This window comes from Trachemys scripta, chromosome 14, assembly GCF_013100865.1.
Source record: "Trachemys scripta elegans isolate TJP31775 chromosome 14, CAS_Tse_1.0, whole genome shotgun sequence".
In the NCBI taxonomy this organism is placed as follows: Eukaryota; Metazoa; Chordata; order Testudines; family Emydidae; genus Trachemys; species Trachemys scripta.
In genome coordinates, this window is record NC_048311.1 from 7,470,483 (window position 1) to 7,489,681 (window position 19,199).

At 44.7% G+C, this 19,199-nt stretch overlaps 1 protein-coding gene across 1 annotated transcript in view; it reads right to left on the reverse strand.

The window, feature by feature from the left end:
* The window catches only part of LOC117887216 (butyrophilin subfamily 1 member A1-like), a 35,746-nt gene extending 20,669 nt beyond the window's left edge, over positions 1–15,077 (reverse strand). The window contains exons 1-2 of the mRNA XM_034789578.1: positions 14,957–15,077; positions 7,359–7,718 (exon numbers count right to left, since the gene is read on the reverse strand). Coding sequence (XP_034645469.1) covers positions 7,359–7,718; positions 14,957–15,053 — 457 coding nt within the window. The 5' untranslated portion in view covers positions 15,054–15,077. The remainder of the gene's footprint in view (positions 1–7,358; positions 7,719–14,956) is intronic.
* Positions 15,078–19,199: the final 4,122 nt, after the last annotated feature.

Consider the following 19,199-nt stretch of genomic DNA (forward strand, 5'->3'; position numbering starts at 1 on the left):
AACATACCCTGTGCTTACATAATGCAAGGATATTAATGATCAGTGACTCAATAATTTTCCAATGATCTCTTACAGGCCACCTTTTAGATACAGATTATGACAAGAGTATGTTAGGTATAGTGAGCATGTCAGGCCTGAGAAGAGCTGCTGACACAGATTAGTGAACCACAAATCGACCTCTGTGTCACAATAATATTAACAGCTTTACACAAAGACATGTCAGTACCAATAAGTATGTTTGAAAAGTATCTTTTAAACATTCCCACTCCAACTCCATTTCAGCTAAGAGTACAATACTTTCAAATTTTCCCAAGGAAAGAAGTTTTACACTCTCCCCGTGGAAAGTGTCTCTTGCCTGGAGAGACAAAGTGAATATTCATGGCAAGAATGACTATAGACTTTAAAACGGACTCAGGAGCTGATGTGACAATCATCTCAGAAGGGATGTAAAATTACCTTCAGCCCCTCCCAGAGCTGAAATCACATGACACGGCTCTGACTAGCCCTGAGGGTACTCTGAACTGTGTGGGCCAGTTCACTACAGAAACAACTTACATTCTGAGTGTAAGGCTTTGTCTTTCTATGTGATCAAAGGATCAAAACCCAACAAACTTCTCAAAGACAAGCGTGGCAGCCACGATGGGCCTAGTGAGACAGCTGGAAGAACTCAGATTATTTGGTAATATTGGACTTCTGAAAGAAAATCAGGACAACTAACCTTAAGAGACAATGCTGAAACCTATAGAGTACATACACCTCAGAGTATTCCTATCCCATTGCTTCATAAAGTGGAAACTGAGTTCAAGAGACTAACAGATTAGCATACTTGAGAAAATCTCTGAGCCAACAGCATGGTGTGCCTCAGTGACACCAGTTATAAAGAAAATTAACAAATATGAATCTGTGTGGCTCTTAAAAAAGACAATGAAACAATTGCGAGAGAAAAATATATCCTTCTAACACTGTATGATTTCCTCCCCAAAGTGAAAGGAGCTATAGAATTCTCCATGCTGGATGCCTTGAATGGATTGTGGCAAATTTCTTTAGCCAAAGAGTACGCTAAACTGACCACTTTAATCTCACCCGTTGGAAGATTTTGCTTTCAAAGATTACCTTTAGGGATTACCAGCGCACCTGAAATTTTCCCAAGACAGATGGCAGAAATGTTAATGAACACAAATGGAGCTGCAGTCTTCATGGATGATATTTTGATATATGGGTCTTCAATAGAAGAATGCACCAAAACCCTCAATGAAGTTCTAAACTTAATCAGTGTGGACTGAACCTAAACAAGGAAATGTGGGTTTTCCGCCTACCCAAATTGAGTTTTTGGGACAAACAATAAACAAAGATGGAATCAATTTTAGCTCTGAAAAAATAAAAGAAATTTGAGAAATGAATGCACCAGAAATGAGAAGCATACTCAGGATGGCAAATTACTTTGGTCTATACCTACAAGACCTTTCCACAATGACAAAACCACTGAATGAACTGGTAAAGTCCAACACTTCTTCTCTATGGGGGCCAAATCAAGAAATTGCCTTAAAAAATGTAAAAAAAAATTCTCAACCGCTCCAGTTCCCAAATGCTAGGATGTGAACAAACCCACAATGATCAGTGTGTACGCAAGCAGCTCTGGCCTAGGTGGTGTATTGATTCAACAACATGGATCTGAGTGGAACCAGTTGCATTTTGCTCTCATACACTCACAGAAGCAGAAAAACTATATGCACAGATTAAAAAGGAGTGCCTGGCAAGCGTATGGGCACTGAGAACTTCTACAGATATCTGTGTGGATTGGATTAGGCTACACTGGTAAGACTCCATAAATCACTTGTAATCCTGGATCAAGCACCACTGAGATGCCAATGTCTATTGATAAGGTTAGTGCAATTTAAAACCAATTGCTACCTATGTTCATGGGAAAAAACTGGTAGTAGCAGATACTCCATCATGGAGCCCAACATCACATTCAACTACCCATGAGCTCAAAGATGAAGTACCCGCATTTATGGATGCATACAGACCAGTGTCAGAAAAAAGCCTACACCAGCTACAAAAAGCAATCTGAACAGATATGCTACTTTAAGAAGTTCTAAATTACAGACATCTAAAAGACATTAAGGAAGTGACATGAGATTACTTTGCAATACATAGACAATTAAGCAAGTTAAATGGACTAGTGATTAGCCCAATTATTATTTAATTAAAGTGGAACAGCTTCAACAAGAGAGACTGAGAGAAACAGAAAGACCCATGTCTCAATATCCTATAGTTGAGTGGTTCAAATCCCTTCCCCTTCTCGGGGGGTTGGGTGGGGGAGAATTACCATGGTCTCCCACATCCTGAGTCAGTTCTCTAACCCCTGAATTAAAAGTTACCAAGGGAGGGAACACTGCCCCCAGGGCCATTTTGTATGGAGGTCAGTGTGCTCAGAGCATGCCTACTGGATCAGACCCAGCACGCAAAATAGGTGTTCCTCTGCATATCTTCCCCCAGTTTGTGGATCACTCTGGGGATTTGGTAGCAGACTAGTGCCTGGAGGCCTAGACCGAGGCAGCAGTGTGCATGCTCAGAGGCAGAAACTTAGGTGCCTAGTGTCACAGAACCACAGGATCTGTACTATACCCCAGCTTTTAAACAGTCCCTTGGAGAAACCCCTTTCGTGTGGCAAACCCCCAAGGGCTCCTACTCTTCCTTAAGGGTAGGCCCTGAGATCTCCATGCTTTTGAATCTGAGTCTCTGGGCTCCAGCACTCATGCTTTACGCTATGAGCTCTGCCCAGCAAGTCCAACTGAGAGAGAGTTCAACTGGTCAGAGACTTTGGGTATGTCTACACTACGAAATTAGGTCAATTTAATAGAAGTCGATTTTTTAGAAATCGATTTGATACAGTCAATTGTGTGTGTCCCCACTAAGCGCATTAAGTTGGCAGTGTGCGTCCACGGTACCGAGGCTAGCGTCGACTTCCGGTGCGTTGCACTGTGGTAGCTATCCCACAGTTCCCGCAGTCTCCGCCATCCATTGGAATTCTGGGTTGAGCTCCCAATGCCTGATGGGGCAAAAACATTGTCGCGGGTGGTTCTGGGTACATGTCATCAGGCCTCCCCTCCTTCCCTCCCTCCATGAAAGCAACAGCAAAAAATCGTTTCTCGCCTTTTTTCCTGGATTACCCGTGCAGACGACATACCACGGCAAGCATGGAGCCTACTCAGCTCACTGTCACCATATGTCTCCTGGGTGCTGCTGGCAGACGCGATACTGCAGTGCTACACATCAGCATCCCCTTGCCTTGCCTTGTGGATGGCAGACGGTAGACGGTGCAATAGGACTGCTAACCGTCATCGTCGTCCCGTGGGTGCTCCTGGCTGGCCTCGGTGAGGTCGGTCGGGGGCGCCTGGACAAAAATGGGAATGACTCCAGGTCATTCTCTTCTTTAAGTTTTGTCTAATGGAGATACAGTACTGCCTGGAATATCATGCCAGCTGGAGGCTTCTGCCTCAGGCTGCTCTCTCAGCCGGCAGCACCACATGGTCGCACCTACCCCAGCCTATCCCTTGCTCCCATGGCTCATGAAGCCTGGACAGTAGTAAGGAGCAGTTCAACTATAAGCTGAGCAAGTGCATAATTGTGGTAGAATGTGCCTTTGGATGTTTAAAAGCATGCTGGCACAGTTTACTAACTCGGTTAGACCTCGGCGAAACCAATATTCCCATCACTGCTTCTGTGTGCTCCACAATATCTGTGAGAGTAAGGGGGAGATGTTTATGGCGGGGTGGGAGGTTGAGGCAAATCGCCTAGCTGCTGATTACACGCAGCCAGACACCAAGGCTGTTAGAAGAGCACAGCAGGGTGTGCTGTGCATCAGAGAAGCTTTGAAAACCAGCTTCATGACCGGCCAGGCTACGGTGTGAAAGTTCTGTTTGTTTCTCCTTGATGAAAACCCGCCCCCTTAGTTCACTCTACTTCCCTGTAAGATAACCGCCCTCTCCTCCCCCCTTTGATTTCTGCTTGTAGAGGCAATAAAGTCATTGTTGTTTCAAATTCATGCATTCTTTATTAATTCGTCACACAAATGGAGGGATAACTGCCAAGGTAGCCCGGGAGGGGTGGTGGAGGAGGGAAGCACAGGGATGGGGTAGTTGTAGGGGCACCCCCTAGAATGGCATGCAGCTCATCATAGAAGGGGCTCTGACCCAGAGCGGCCGTTTGCCTCTCTGGTTCTTTGGTAGGCTTGCCTGAGCTCCTTAAGTTTCACGCGGCACTGCTGCGGATCCCTGTTATAGCCTCTCTCCTTCATGCCCTTGGAGATTTTTTCAAATATTCCGGCATTTCGTCTTTTGGAATGGAGTTCTGATAGCACGGATTCATCTCCCCAAATAGCGATCAGATCCAGTACCTCCCGTTCAGTCCATGCTGGAGCTCTTTTGCGATTCTGGGACTGCATGGTCACCTGTGCTGATGAGTTCTGCTTGGTCACCTGTGCTGATCAGCTCGCCACGCTGGCCAAACAGGAAATGAAATTCAAAAGTTTGTGGGGCTTTTCCTGTCTACCTGCCGGGTGCATCTGAGTTGAGAGTGCTGTCCAGAGTGGTTACAATGGAGCACTCTGGGATAGCTCCTGGAGGCCAATACCGTTAAATTGTGTCCACACTACCCCAAATTCGACCCAGCAGGGTCGATTTCAGCGCTAATCCCCTCGTCAGGGAAGAGTATAGAAATCAATTTTAAGAGCCCTTTAAGTCAACAAAAATGGCTTTGTCGTGTGGATGGGTGCAGGGTTAAATCAATCTAACGCTGCTAAATTCAACCTAAACTCGTAGTGTAGACCAGAGCTATTACACTACTCAGTGGCCAGTGAACCTCAGCAAGTATTTGCAATGACACTCAGCAGCTTTTTCAAAACAGAATAGGGTTTATTAGTCAGCTGGAGCACAGCATGTAGAAGTCCTTAGGTTAGCACAGAGAAGCAAATGTTAAGACAGACCATTCTGGCCAAGCCAGTGCTAAATCTAGCCACGCTGCTATGGACTTTTGTTTTTTTTCCTTTGGCTCTCCTCTTTATCAGTCCCATGTGAGAGCTACTGAGTCCCTCCAAAACCAACTCTTTTCCCTCACCTGACACTTTCTGGTGCATTGTCTAATTCCTGCAGCCCCAAGCTGAGTTCACATGCTCTGTCTGTTGGAGGCAACAGAGGGTCCTGTGGCACCTTTGAGACTAACAGAAGTATAGGGAGCATAAGCTTTCGTGGGTAAGAACCTCACTTCTTCAGATGCAAGATGTCTGTTGGAGCTTACTGTTAGGTTTTAATTGTCCAGTCATTGGGTTGATTTCAACCAGTCATTTAATGACCCTTTTATACCTCCCTGGACAGTTACACGATACAACACCTTACATCTCCTGCTTTTCCCCCCCTCCCCCAAGAGCAGCTTTTTAACCCTTTTGCACCCACTGGGTACCAATGCAAATTACAGAGGGAAACCAAGTCATGCACAGGAATAGTAAAAAAATATTCCCACTTCATACACCTAGGGAACATTTAGAGCAGAAATTTAGGTGCCTACATGGTTAGCAGCTAAGTGGGAGTTTGCAAGATCACAGTTATGCCTAAAACTGGGACTCAGGCACATAAATCATTCCAGACACTCAGGAGTAGAAAACTGCCAGAGCAGGGCCAGAGAGATGCTGTTCTGCCCTGGTGGATGTGCCCAACTGAAGAGCAGGTTTGCCAGTCTACATATTAAAGAACATTCAAACCTCTACCTTTGCTGCAGGAAGGAGAGTGCACATATAGAACCCAAATGGTCCCTGACAGTCTGATCCTGTCAAAGATACATTGTACCCACCCCTATCCTATGTGATAGGGACCCAGACAGTGAAGAGATGTTCAGACATAATCACAGACTTTGTTCAAATCACAGGAAGTTAATTTGAATTCAGTTGGTTTGGCTACAGCCCAAGAAGTTCTGTTTCTGGACAAGATGACTGATCAAATAAGAGGATCTTTATCTATACCTAGTGATTTGCTGCCAGAGTCACAGAGAATCCATAAGACACTGACAAGTATTATTTTGTGCTGACACTGACAAGTATTGTTCTGCTGTGTCATAAAACCAGCTGAAAGATTGAGTTAAAAATCATGTTATGAAGTAAATATTTAAACAAAGTGGTTTATGCTAAATGGTGTTCCTCTGAAATATCTGATTAGAGCAAATCTCCAGTCTAAAGTTAATAGTAAATCTGATGTTTTCTCTTTTTCTTTCCTAAGACAAAAATCAAACAAAGGACGGTTGGGGAAACCGAGGCACAGAGAAGGAAAGTGACTTCCCAGGGTCACACAGTAGATCTGTAATAGACTAGGGAACAGAACTCAGATTTTCTGAGTCTCAGACCAGTGTCCTACATGCTATACCACACAGCAATGCCACCACCTTTGGACTTGTTCTTTAAAATAATTTCTTACATGTACAACTGCTGTCTACAAATCATAAATGTGTACATGAATAAAACATGACATGACTCCAGAACATGACAGCACCCTCCCAATGAGTTCCTTTCTCATCCACTAAAGGGCCCACCACTCCTCTGTACACAGGCTGTGAGTAGAGGAGCAACACCAGTGGTTCTCCAAAGAGAGCAGCTGGTCCTGCTCCACAGAAATGGCACCACGTGAGTCCCTACAGACAACACATCCTGTTGTTGCTGCTGATCATCTCAAAGAAATGTCACTTTCCCTCTCTTGACAATGCTACCATCCTCACCAAGGCCTCCATCCCTGTGGAGACCTGCACGTGAATTCATAATACAGGGGTGCCCATAGGACCCACAGCTCACCTGTTTTTCATACAGGTGGCAGAGGTCTGTTTCTTGCAGCCTCTGCGAGCTAGGCCCACACTGGGGTGATGTGGTGGGTCTTATTCATCTTCCTTCTCCATTTCCCTTCTGATCCCTTTCCTGTGTTGCTGTCCTCCGTTCTGTCTCCTCGATCTCCTCCCCTTTAATAATCCCATTAAATGATTTCTGAAATGGTGGCTGCAATCGTGCAGCTTTCATAGAAATGCAATCATTTTGTGATTAAACAGATTTCATTTCTTAATTGAATGAATTTCAGCTAATTCAGGAATTATTACAAACAAACTTTCACAGACAGAGAATAATAAAGCGGCAGGAAAATCCGCAACTGAAATGACAGGTGAAATCCTGACCCCGTTGAAGTCAATAGGAATTTTATCACTGACTTCAATGGGGCCAGGTTTCCAGCCTAAGTTTGTAACTTGTGAAACTGACTGAATGGGCCTTTACTGAGTCAAACAGTTTAATTTACTTCTCCTATTGGGAAATCCAAATATTGACTAACCTGCTACTTTGAGCTCCAACATAGCTTCTCCATAAAATGTACTTGATTGGATGAAACAGCTGTAGTGTCCTTCATCAGCAGGTGTGATTCTGTATATTCTCAATGCAATGTTTCCATCGGCAATACCATCTCTCAGAAGCTCTGTCCTTCCCTGATATGCTGGAATCTGCTTTTCATAGTGATCTATTCCATCCCGATATAGATGTATAACTTCAAGGAACTGAGTCCGGTACCATCTCACCTCCATGTTTTCCGCGCTCATCCTGGGCAACAGGTGACAGGGTAACACAATTTCCTTACCAGCAATGGCTGTGATGGGGTGATCAGGTCCATTGACTTTGAAATTCCCTGTCAAAGGAACTAAGACACAATTTTATCTGGAAGGAACTGAGAATAGGTACATCTAAGAAATAAAATAAAACAGACCTCACAGAGATCTTCAAAATACAGTTTACACACAGGAAATTCAGAGTTAAAGTTAAATCTACAAGAAACCCAGTCCTTGGACGGTCTGGAAATTTAAAGTTAAGGGCCTCAAATCTCTTCCCTTTGGTCCCTTAGTGTTGCCCTGAGAAAAATCAGAAATTCAGATTGTTTTATTCATCCCCTGGAAACCATTTCATTTATCAATGACTGCAATAACTAGAAAGCTTTCTACAGCTTCAAGCTCCCTATAGTGGTGGGCAGGTGTAGTCGGGGTTGGGGGGTTCCAATGAGCTATTAAGGTCTTTTGGAGATGTGGAATGCCCCAGTTCTGCAGCCATGCCATGCCCACTGCCCCCAAGACCCACAGTCTTCCCACCTTCTACAGGCCTTGTGCATTCCATTTACTATATTAGTTGTTCTGCAGGAAAGAGATACTGGTGTTAGCAGGCACCTTGGAGAATAGGGGATGTAGCAGAGAAAGGAATAATCCCTTTCCCACACCACATTAAATATATTAATTAGTTTACAAATAACTGGTTTAATTATTTCCAGTGTTGAAGGAATGACAAATCATTGAAATGATCGAAATGCAAAGTATTTTAACAACATCCAAAGTATGGTAAACAACATTAGAATAGAACAGTAGCTCTGCTGTAGTTAAGGTTGAGAGCTGCTTACTGTTACACATATTATTCTTCTAAGGGCTTGTCTACATTACCAGTTGGATCAACGGGCAGCGATCCAGTAGTGGGTCAATTTATCGCATCTAGTCTAGATGCAATAAATCGACCGCCGAGCGCTCTCCCGTCGACTCCGGTACTCCACCAGGGCGAAAGGCGCAGGCAGAGTCAACGGGGGAGCGTCAGCCATCGACTTACCACAGTGATGACACCGTGGTAAGTAGATCTAAGTACATCGCAACTTCAACTACATGAATAACGTAGCTGAAGTCGTAACTTAGATCGATCCCCCCCAGTGTAGACCAGTCCTCAGCACTCTAAAATCGACATGCTGACTTGGATTTTCTTGAAAGTAGCGTGCCTCATAGGAGTCTGCAATAGGGTTAGTGATGTAAATATGGGGTCATTTTAGCACAAGTTTCCCAAGATATCACATGACATCGAAGTCTTCTAGCTCTTATTTGGGAAAGTTATTGAGAGTAAAATTGAGAACTCCATCATGGGCCAAGCCAAACTGAATCTCCAAAGAAAGTGAAATGTGCATGGGCAGGAAAACTAGGGCTCTCATGTAAACGAAAGTGTTTGCTGGCAGCCTAAAATCAGATTAACTGTGTTTTTCTAGGTGACATGTTGTGGCCATTGAACCTGAGAAGCATCTATGTACTGTAAATTCAAGTCCCACCCACAGCAGCTTTCTGAGAATGTGTTGTGCATGTTAGTTGCTGTCTGTCTGTACTGGGCAAGGGTTCCTTTTGGAAGTTTCATCCTGAAACCAAGGCTTCTAGTTAAAGCCAATATTTCAAAGGGCTCTAAAATCCACACATGCACTCCAATTTCACTTTAGAAGTGATATAAGTGTCACTATCTACAAGTGGCCAGTGTCTATGAGGATATTTTCACATCACCAAAAAGTTTTACCCCCATCCTAAGCTCTTTGGAACTTTTTGCTCCCTTCTTTATTTTCTTTCAGCCACCAGAGGGGAACTCTCTCAGGGAGTCCATGAGGCAAAATTTTTGTTTCTGTGGAATCTTCTGGCTGTGACAGTCCCTGCCCATTCCCTTCCAATGGGGAATTCAGCTCTGTGACAATGTTTGCAGCCTCAGTTTCTACAGCTACATTCTCTGATTCAGGGACAGCCACACTAAGATCTTGTCCCACTAGTACCTTTTCAGATGGTCCTTATGGATAACTGTGTGTTTAGTCCTGGGATGCAGCTGTATCCTATACATCACTTCATTTGTTTAGGTCAGTACTCTATAGGTTCCCTTCCAAGGTTTATCCAGGTTAGGGCTCCTCTTCTTCTTTCTCCCAGGGTTGTGAAGCTAGACTAGGTCCCCTCTTTTGAAAGTTTCCCCATATGAGCATATGTCAAAGAAACTTTTCATTTTATCAGAGGCTATCATCAAATTTTCTCTAGCAAAGGTGTGAGATTTTTTCAGTTTCGGACTGTAGGGTTTCTACATAGTCCAAATGATTTAAATTGTTCCTCTTCAGGAACTCCACATGAGAGGTTCAGTGTGAGAAGTGCTGTACTATACTTTGTACTCTCATTGGCTGCTGTTCTATACGCTACCAAAAGGAATGGAAAATGCTTGTCCCAGTCCCTTTGGTGATGTTCTACAAAGGTAGCCAGCTGAAATTCCAATGTCCTATTGAACCTTTCCACGGTCCCATCAAATTGTGGGTGTATTAGGATGGTGTGAGTTTTGTGGATCCCTACAGTCTCACAAACATGAGATGAAAATTTGGATTCAAAGTTTCTCCCTTAATTGGTGTGTAACTCATGTGGGACTCCAAATCTGGTAAAAAGTTCATTCACTTGGACATCTGCTACTGTCACAACCTCTTGATTTCTTCTTGGGTACATATCAGGCCATTTTTTTGAAGTAGTCTGTAGCGGCGATGGGAGATTTTAATGACAAGGTTGGAAGAGGGAGAGAAGGCGAAAAGTTCATAGGAAGGTACGGTATCGGAGAACGACTAGCTATACTGGCAGAGACAAGGAAAATGTTCATTGGTAACACCTAGTTCCGAAAGAAGGCCAACAGGAGATGGACTTGGATCGCACCGAACATGAAGACAAAGAATGAAATCGATTACTTTCTGATAGATAGATTGTGAAGGATATTTCAGTAGTGCCATCATTTAACATCGGTAGTTATCGCCTACTGAGAGCCAGACTCACGTTCACTGTGAAGGTGGAGAAAAAGGCGCTGTGTATGGCAAACAGAAGGCACCAACCAGTAGCTTTCGACGAGGAAATCCTGAAGGAAAACATTTCCAGGGAAGACTGGAGCCTCCTGGACGACTGCGACGACGATTATGAGAACTTCAGCAAGAGACTGGAACAGTGTGTGAAACCAGCTGAGCATGAAAGACCAAAGACCTTATTGGAAAAGAGGAGGAAAATGAAAAGAAATGACAGTGACAGGCTTGAGTAGTTCCTTCTCTGCAAGCTCATACGAATGAAGCTGAAGGAAGACTTTGAGAAATTTCGAACTGAACAGCTTCTAAAGGCTGCTGAAGATCGTAAAAGTCTCAAAAAATGCAAACAGGAACTGGTGTTGTATAGGTCATCATTATCAGCTTTGAAGAACAAGGATGGAGAATCAGTAACCGATTGAACAGAGATGGAGGCAATCTTCAGGGATTTCTATACCCAGCTCTTTGCATCCCGTATAGACGTCCCAATGCCATCACTTCAACAAACCGATGAACACATACTCCCAGTTCTCATCAGCGAAGTCTGTCACGCAGTCCATCAAATGAAAGAGGGGTAGGCTCCAGGCAAGGACGGTCTGACAGCAGAAGCACTTAAGGCGGGAGGTCAGGAACTCTGGAAAGCTCTCGCCCAAAGGTTCAGCCGTTACCTGGAAATCCAGAAGATACCATCCAGTTGGAAAGAGTCCAATACCATCTTCTGCATAAGAAAGGCGATCAAGAAAAATCTAAAGAACTATCACCCGATCTGCCTGCTTTCGCATATCTATAAGTTGTTCACCAAAATAATAACAAATCGACTGTCGCGAAACCTGGATGAACAGCAACCTAGACAGCAGGCTGTTTTTTGAAGAAATTACAGCACGATAGACCACATCTTCACTCTAAACCAACTACTAGAGCGTTCAAGGGAATACAAGTTCCCTTTGTGCATTACCTTCGTGGACTACGAGAAGGTGTTTGATAGCATGGAGACTAACACTGTTCTTGAAGCTCTTTCAGAACAGGGCATCAGCGCAAAATGTATCACATTATTAAAGGAAGCGAACTCTGGCTGCAGCACGGATATATCGCTGTTCGATACTCCCCTCCGAATCCTCATCGAGAAAGGTGTGAAACAAGGAGATACAGTTTCACCAAAATTATTCACAGCCTGTCTTGAATTGGTCTTTCAACGAGCAGACCTGAAAGGCGGGATTAATATCAATGGCTAGCGGCTAAACCATCTCAGGTTCGCAGATGATATAGTGCTGATAGCTGAAAATACAGACCAGCTTGAGAGACTGCTTAAAGAACTGAACGTGAAAAGTAGTCAAGTTGGATTAAAAATGAAGCAGTCGAAAACAAAATATCAGATCAGATGTTCTGCCAAGAACCCAAATAACTCTTGGAGGAGAGCAGATCCAAGAGGCCAACAAATATGTTTATTTGGGCCAAGAAGTCAACATGTGCCACGATCAGAAAGGCGAACTGTTATGCAGAAAAAAAGCTGGATGCATTCAGTGATATCAGGAACATCCTCCAAGGATCAGCAAAACAACTCGTGCGAATTTTTTTAACTCAACCGAGCTTCCAGCAATGCTATATGGCAGCGAAACATGGTCGCTGCCGAAGACTGAAGAACATCAACTGTCTGTCACACAGAGGGCAATGGAACGAACATTTTTGGGCATTTTGCTCCGCGATCGCATCCCCAATGAAATAATTAGGCAGCAGTCTGGAGTCCGAGATGTTGTTGTCAAAAGCAGGCTCAGCAAAATACGATGGGCAGGACATGTGGCCCGACTCAGTGACAACAGATGGACTGCAGCTATATCTGAGTGGTATCCGCGAGAACTGAAACGGCCATGTGGTCGGCCTCCAAAGAGGTGGGATGATTTCTTAACAAGGATATATGGACAAACATGGCGAAGGATGGCCAGAGCAAGAGAAGATTGGAAGACGTGTTGTGACCGGCTCAGTCTTAACTGATGAAGGACCAACTGTCTACGCAGTCTGTAGCTACCAGCAAATATTGATTGCTATCCTCTGTCTCAGGCAAGGGCCCAAGAATATAAATGGCAGTGCACCATTGATGCCCGCATGAGATAGAAGCTCCCCCACTCCTGGTGAGACCCTTTGTTACAACAGAATCTTTACATTTTCTGCACCAATTTTCTACACTCCACCTTCATTTCACCCTATGGAATTTCTCTCTTAGCTTGGCTAAGGTTTTTGCCACCCCAAAATGTCAAGTAGTTTTACAGTCATGACAAACTCAGAACCTCCTTTTTCAGTGTATCTGGTACAACCAGCTGGTACCTGTACCCATCACCTGCTGGTTTCTCCCACCTCCTATACAATATTTCATCCTTAAAATTCCAAGTTTTTCCACTATGTCCAGAAAACTTTTATTGTGAGGGGACACTATATTCCAGGGTGACTGTGTTTGCCAATTGATTTCCCAAACATGCACTATTCTCAGATTAGCATCCTTTCTTTGGGAAGTTTTTGTTTCCTCTGGCGTTCATTCCTGCAGTCCTACATCATCTGTTCTGTGGATGAACCATGAACATTTGCACTTCTGCAAGTTATGGGAAGAGAGGAGAAAGACATCTCTTCCTGAGCATATACACTCTGAGCAACCAATTTCTTGCTCTTCTGATTATGGCAGTATTTGCAATTAGCTCCCCCACAACGCTGTCTGGACAAAGCATCCATGCTTGTACCCAACATTCCATGCTTGTGCCCAGGCCCAGATCAGGATTATTCAAAGGGGAACTGAATGGTTTCTATTTTAAATAAAGGTTGATGGTTACACCCACCAACTTCAATGCAGTTTACCCCAAACTATAACAGAAATATTCTTAAGGAAAATAGCAGGAATTAAACAGAGGGAAGATGAAAGATTCAAGTAGACTGATGGTGTAATGTAATCATGACTCATGCTCCTTGCCTGCTTCCAGAACAATGGGAATGGATGTGATCAAAGAAGAGCAATTCACTGGGACCCAAATCCACATAAGGTTTAGGCATTGCCACAGTGAGCATTGCAACACTTAACTTTTAAGTGCCTAGAAAACCACTGGAACAACAGTGTGATTCACAAAGTCTGATTTAGGTGCCCAGGCGCCCTATACAATGAATGGAGAGAGACAGGCTCCTAAGAATAGGATACACAAAAGCCAGCATGCTGGGCAGGGAACTGCCTAAACTAACCAATGGGAGATACCGATAGGAAGGGTGTGTTCTGTCTCCTACCCCTCTCACCAAGTTTGGCACTTAAGTTCAGCCTGCAGGGAGGTGCCTATCTCTGACTATTGATCCACAAATGGGAACCCGACTTCTGCAGTCAGGTGGCTTAGGCACCTAGGTCATTTCTTCCGATAATGAGTTAGATGCCTGCCTCACTCCACACAAGGCGGTGAGGGGGAAAGGTGACCTACCTTTATAACCTTTAGCTCAGTATTTAGGGTATTCAGCTGAGATGTGGGATACCTCCAGTTCAGTTCTCTCTCTGCCCTGATTAGGAGAAGGGATTAGCATGGGGATCTACCACCTGTCAGGTGAGTGCCCTAACCACTGAGCTATAGTGTCATTCTTGCCAGGGCCTAGGGTGGCAGGATTTGGGGGGTGGCATTTTGCCACCCTTGGCAGAAATTTGGCGGCGGGGGGTCCTTCCACTTCAGATCTTTGGCGGAAATTCGGAGGTGGGTCCTTCACTCGCTCTGGGACCCGCCACCGAAGTGCCCCGAAGACGTGGAGCGGAAGTACCCCCGCCGCCGAAGACCCCAGGCCCCCTGAATGCTCAGAGGAGGAGCGCTACCGCCTAGGGCGGCAAAATCCTGGCACCGCTCCTGATTCTTGCTCTTTCCCTGGACCACTTAATATTTAATTACTCAATTAAAGTGGAACAACTTCAATAGGAGAGGTGGAGAGAGACCCATATCAGAATGCTTTAGAGCCCAGTGTTTAGAGCACTCCCCTGAGAGGTGGCAGATCCCTGTGCAAACCCTTCTCATCAGGCTCTCCTTCATCTATCTTCCTCCATTTCATGGATTGTACTGGGATTTAGGCAGGAGATAGGGGTCAGGATGCCTAGAGTGAGTTAGCTGTGCACGTGCCCAGAGCCAGAAATATACATAGGTGGCTAGGGAACTTTTAGAGTGGAAATATAGCTGCTGAGTGAGTTTAGTCACCTACAAGGTTAGGTAGAAGCCAAGTGGGAGGTTTGTAGATTGCAGTGGTTCCTAAAACTGGAAATTAGGTGCCTGAATTGAAGAAATTCTTACCTGAATCCAACTTGTGAACATGGAGAGCAATGAAGAAAATTATGCAACAAGGCAGAGGTGAACACAACATGGCATGGGAGATGAAAAAAAACTTCATCTTCCTAGAAGTTTGGTTTAGATAACTGGAAAAAAAAGAACAAAACAACACAATGCTGTGATTTTTTACATAAGTGCAATATATTATGGGGTGGTGGCAGCCATCCACTACCAGTCTGATTTTAAGGCCCTCTGCAAAATCCACAAATTAATATTGGCCTCAACATAAACCAAAGTAGAATTTTTCTACCAAACTCAAAGGAATTGAAGAAGGGGCTCCTGAATTATGACACCCTAAAAATGGAGTTGCTCACTACCTCAACTCCAGATCTAATTTACCAAACATTGAAGCTGATATAACTTTTCTCTGGATGGGCACTAGGGGAGGGCACAATCATAGAATATCAGGGTTGGAAGAGACCTCAGGAGGTCATCTAGTCCAACCTCCTGCTCAAAGCAGGACCAATCCTCAACTAAATCATCCCAGCCAGAGCTTTATCAAGCCTGACCTTAAAAACCTCCAATGAAGGAGATTCCACCACCTCCCTAGGTAACCCATTCCAGTGCTTCACCACCCTCCTCGGGAAATAGTTTTTCCTAATATCCAACCTAAACCTCCCCCACTGCAACTTGAGACCATTACTCCTTGTTCTGTCATCTGCTACCACTGAGAACAGTCTAGATCCATCCTCTTTGGAACACCCTTTCAGGTACTTGAAAGCAGCTATCAAATCCCCCCTCATTCTTCTCTTCTGCAGACTAAATAATCCCAGTTCCCTCAGCCTCTCCTCATAACTCATGTGCTCCAGCCCCCTAATCATTTTTGTTGCCCTCCGCTGGACTCTTTCCAATTTTTCCACATCCTTCTTGTGGTGTAACTCCACCAGAGAAGTCCTTTGGGGGCCATCTGCCTGTCCCAAGTCAGGATAAAGGCGGAGGGTTGGGCTTGGGGCTAACAACTCCACCCGGTAAAAAATCAACTTGCTACAGAAACTCCAACAATAGAGATAACAGAGACTTTTACCCTGGAAAAAGAAGGGTCTTCAACTCGAAGACACATGATGCTGGGTGGTGAAAGTTGTGAGGAAGCCACTAAGCCGATTACCCTTCTTGCAACCAGGAGGATTACCATCGGTACATGGAATGTGAGGACCATGTACGAGTTAAGAAAGACGGCGCAGGTCGCAGCAGAGATGAGGAGAAACACCTGGCGACGCGACCTTCAGGCTGATAGCATAAAAATGGGCTATACCTGGAACCAGCTAGAGCAAATGGCCCAGGATAAAGGACTCTGGAGATCTGTGGTTGGCGGCCCATACCCCGATTGGGGTGACGGGCATGAGTGAGTGAGTGTCTTGTGGCGTGGGGCCCAAAACTGGACACACTAGCCCAGATGAGGCCTCACCAATGCCGAATAGAGGGGAATGATCACCTCCCTTGATCTGCTGGCAATGCTCCTACTTATACAGCCTAAAATGCTGTTAGTCTTCTTGGCAACAAGGGCACACTGTTGACTCATATCCAGCTTCTCATCCACTGTAACCCCTAAATCCTTTTCTGCAGAACTGCTGTCTAGCCACTTGGTCCCTAATCTGTGGCAGTGCATGGGATTCTTCCGTCCTAAGTGCAGGACTCTGCACTTGAACCTCATCAGGTTTCTTTTGGCACAATCCTCTAATTTGTCTAGGTCCCTCTGTATCCCATCCCTAGCATATCTACCACTCCTTCCAGTTTAGTGTCATCTGCAAACTTGCTGAGGGTGCAGTCCACGCCATCCTCCAGATCATTAATGAAGATATTGAACAAAACCAGCCCCAGGACTGACCCTTGGGGCACTCCACTTGATACCAGCTCCCAACTAGACATGGAGTCATTGATCACTACCCATTGAGCCCGATGATCTAGCCAGCTTTCTATCCACCATATAGTCCAATTTCAGGCTTATAATGGAAACTCAGTGTCAGCATAACTTATGGTGTGACAGCAGTCATGACATAATTTGGTTTAATTGGTTCCCTGGAAGGCATCTTAATAAAGCAGCTGTGCAGAGCGAGTGGAGTATGATTAATGCATATTGTTGGAAATATACAGTTTAATATTTATACACCTGGGGAGAGGAGGGTTGCTCCTTCCTCTGTTACAGCGTTGGAATCCAATGGATGAATTGATGCTTTGAGGCACTTTTTGATTCATTCAGTGACTGTGGGACCCTTATATGAACTGGCATTTAACTAGATGAATTCAGGGATTCCACTATGGATTTCACAATGTATCATGGGGAATCGTGCACTACAGAGGTATGTGAAAGCACCTCCACAGGACACTAATCTGGTGGGTGCACTGAGGCAAGGCTTGATATTCTAAGTTACTTTCCTGAATGCCATCACACCAGTTGATTTGGTGCTCCTCTTCTCCCTTGCACCTTAGTTTAGTAGATGTGAACCCTGGGCAGAGCTGTGACTGCTCGTATGGCATTCTGCTCAGGGCACAAGAATTGTAAACCACTGTATTACCCCTGTGCTTTAGCAAGAGTAATCTTTACTAGAGCTTAGACTGTGTATCAGCTTCCTACCACATCTGTCTGTTTGCCTCTCCAGCAAACTCCTCGACACTCTGCCAGTCCAAACCTTGCCTTGTGGGTTTGGATCAGTGAAACCCAGTTCCCAAGTTCCCTAGAAACATCTCCCTGCAGCGTCCAGTCCCTCTCATTGGGCTGTCACAGATATTATTAAGTTTCCTGCCTCCAAAGAGACAGAGCACACACCAGCTTGTTAGATTAACGGAAGACTCACATTTTACTTTAATATAACTATACTGAGATGGTTTATAGTAAAACTAAGAATAAGTTTATTAATAAAGAACAGAGATTTAAGTGATTCTAAGCAAGAGAAAAAGAGATAGGTATGGTTAAAACCAAATGATGCTTTCTAGTGACTCGCTGTATCAGCTCAGAAGGATGTTTGTGAGGTGCAGCAATTCCTGGTGTTCACCAATTTCTACGAACAATTTATTAAAGGATTATCTAACGTGGTTGCACCCATAATGATGCTCCTGAAAAAGGGGTCCTGGTTTGCCTAGTTGACAGAGACTCAGTCAGTTTCTGATTGACTGAAGAAGTCATTCACCTCAGCACCCACCCTGATTCACCCAGATCTCACTAAACCATTTGTGACCGAGGCCAATGCCTTGAACTTTGCCATAGGCACAGTATTATCTCAACGTGCAGGCATCTGCACCAACTCCACCACTGTGTGTTTTATTCCTGGAAGCTAACCCTGGTGGAAAAAAACCCTTTGATACTTCAGACAAGGAGCTACTGGTGATCAAGATAACTTTTGAGAAGTGGTGACCAGCCTATAAAGATCCTGATTCCCAGTTCAAGTCTTGGCAGACCACAAGAATCTGGAGTACCTACAGACTGTTACCAAAATTGTGGGGGAAAAAATCCACAAATATTTGGCTTGTTTTAGGCTTACTTTGCTTCTGAGTTGCGGGTTGGCTTATAGCCTCTCTTTTTTTTTTAATTGGCTCCCTGCCCGAGCCCAGCCAATCAGAAAGCACAACTGGTGATTGCCATTTGGCTCCAACTGTGCGTTACCTCCCTGCGTGCCTGCCTGTGTGTGGTGACATGCAGGTGAGTGGGGGGGCAACATGAGTGACGTGCTCCTGGACTGTGTGGGCTGCAGAACGGCATGACAGGAGGGTGAGGGACAAGGAGGCGCAAGGAGGGAGAGAGTTCAGGGGTGCACAGCAGACCCACAGTCCCAGATTGCAAGGGTGCACACAGGGGGTCCAGTCACATTAGGGATTGGTTTATTTTGGCCTTGTTTCGAAACGGGATTAGCTTGGTTTTTGGCTTATTGTGAAAGCCAGGTGCTTTATTTACAGCATGAAAGTTGGTAACTCCAAAAAATGGGAAGAAGGAGGCCCTGTTCCACAAAGATTACCATCTTAAAACTGGTGAAGGGTTATTTGCCTCTGAGTTCAAGGCATCCAAATTTTTCAGTGGGACAATCAACAGCAGTTTGATATCCTAAATCTGCTGTCTGACGACCCATTCACAACCCAGATCCACCAGCCCTGAATGATGCAGATTCCCAACTCCGAATTCTGACTACAGAACGTCTCCTCTATCACAAGGGTTGTATTTATGTTCTGGAGGGATAATCTAAGATTTAGGAATTGAAACTATGCCATGATTTGCCAT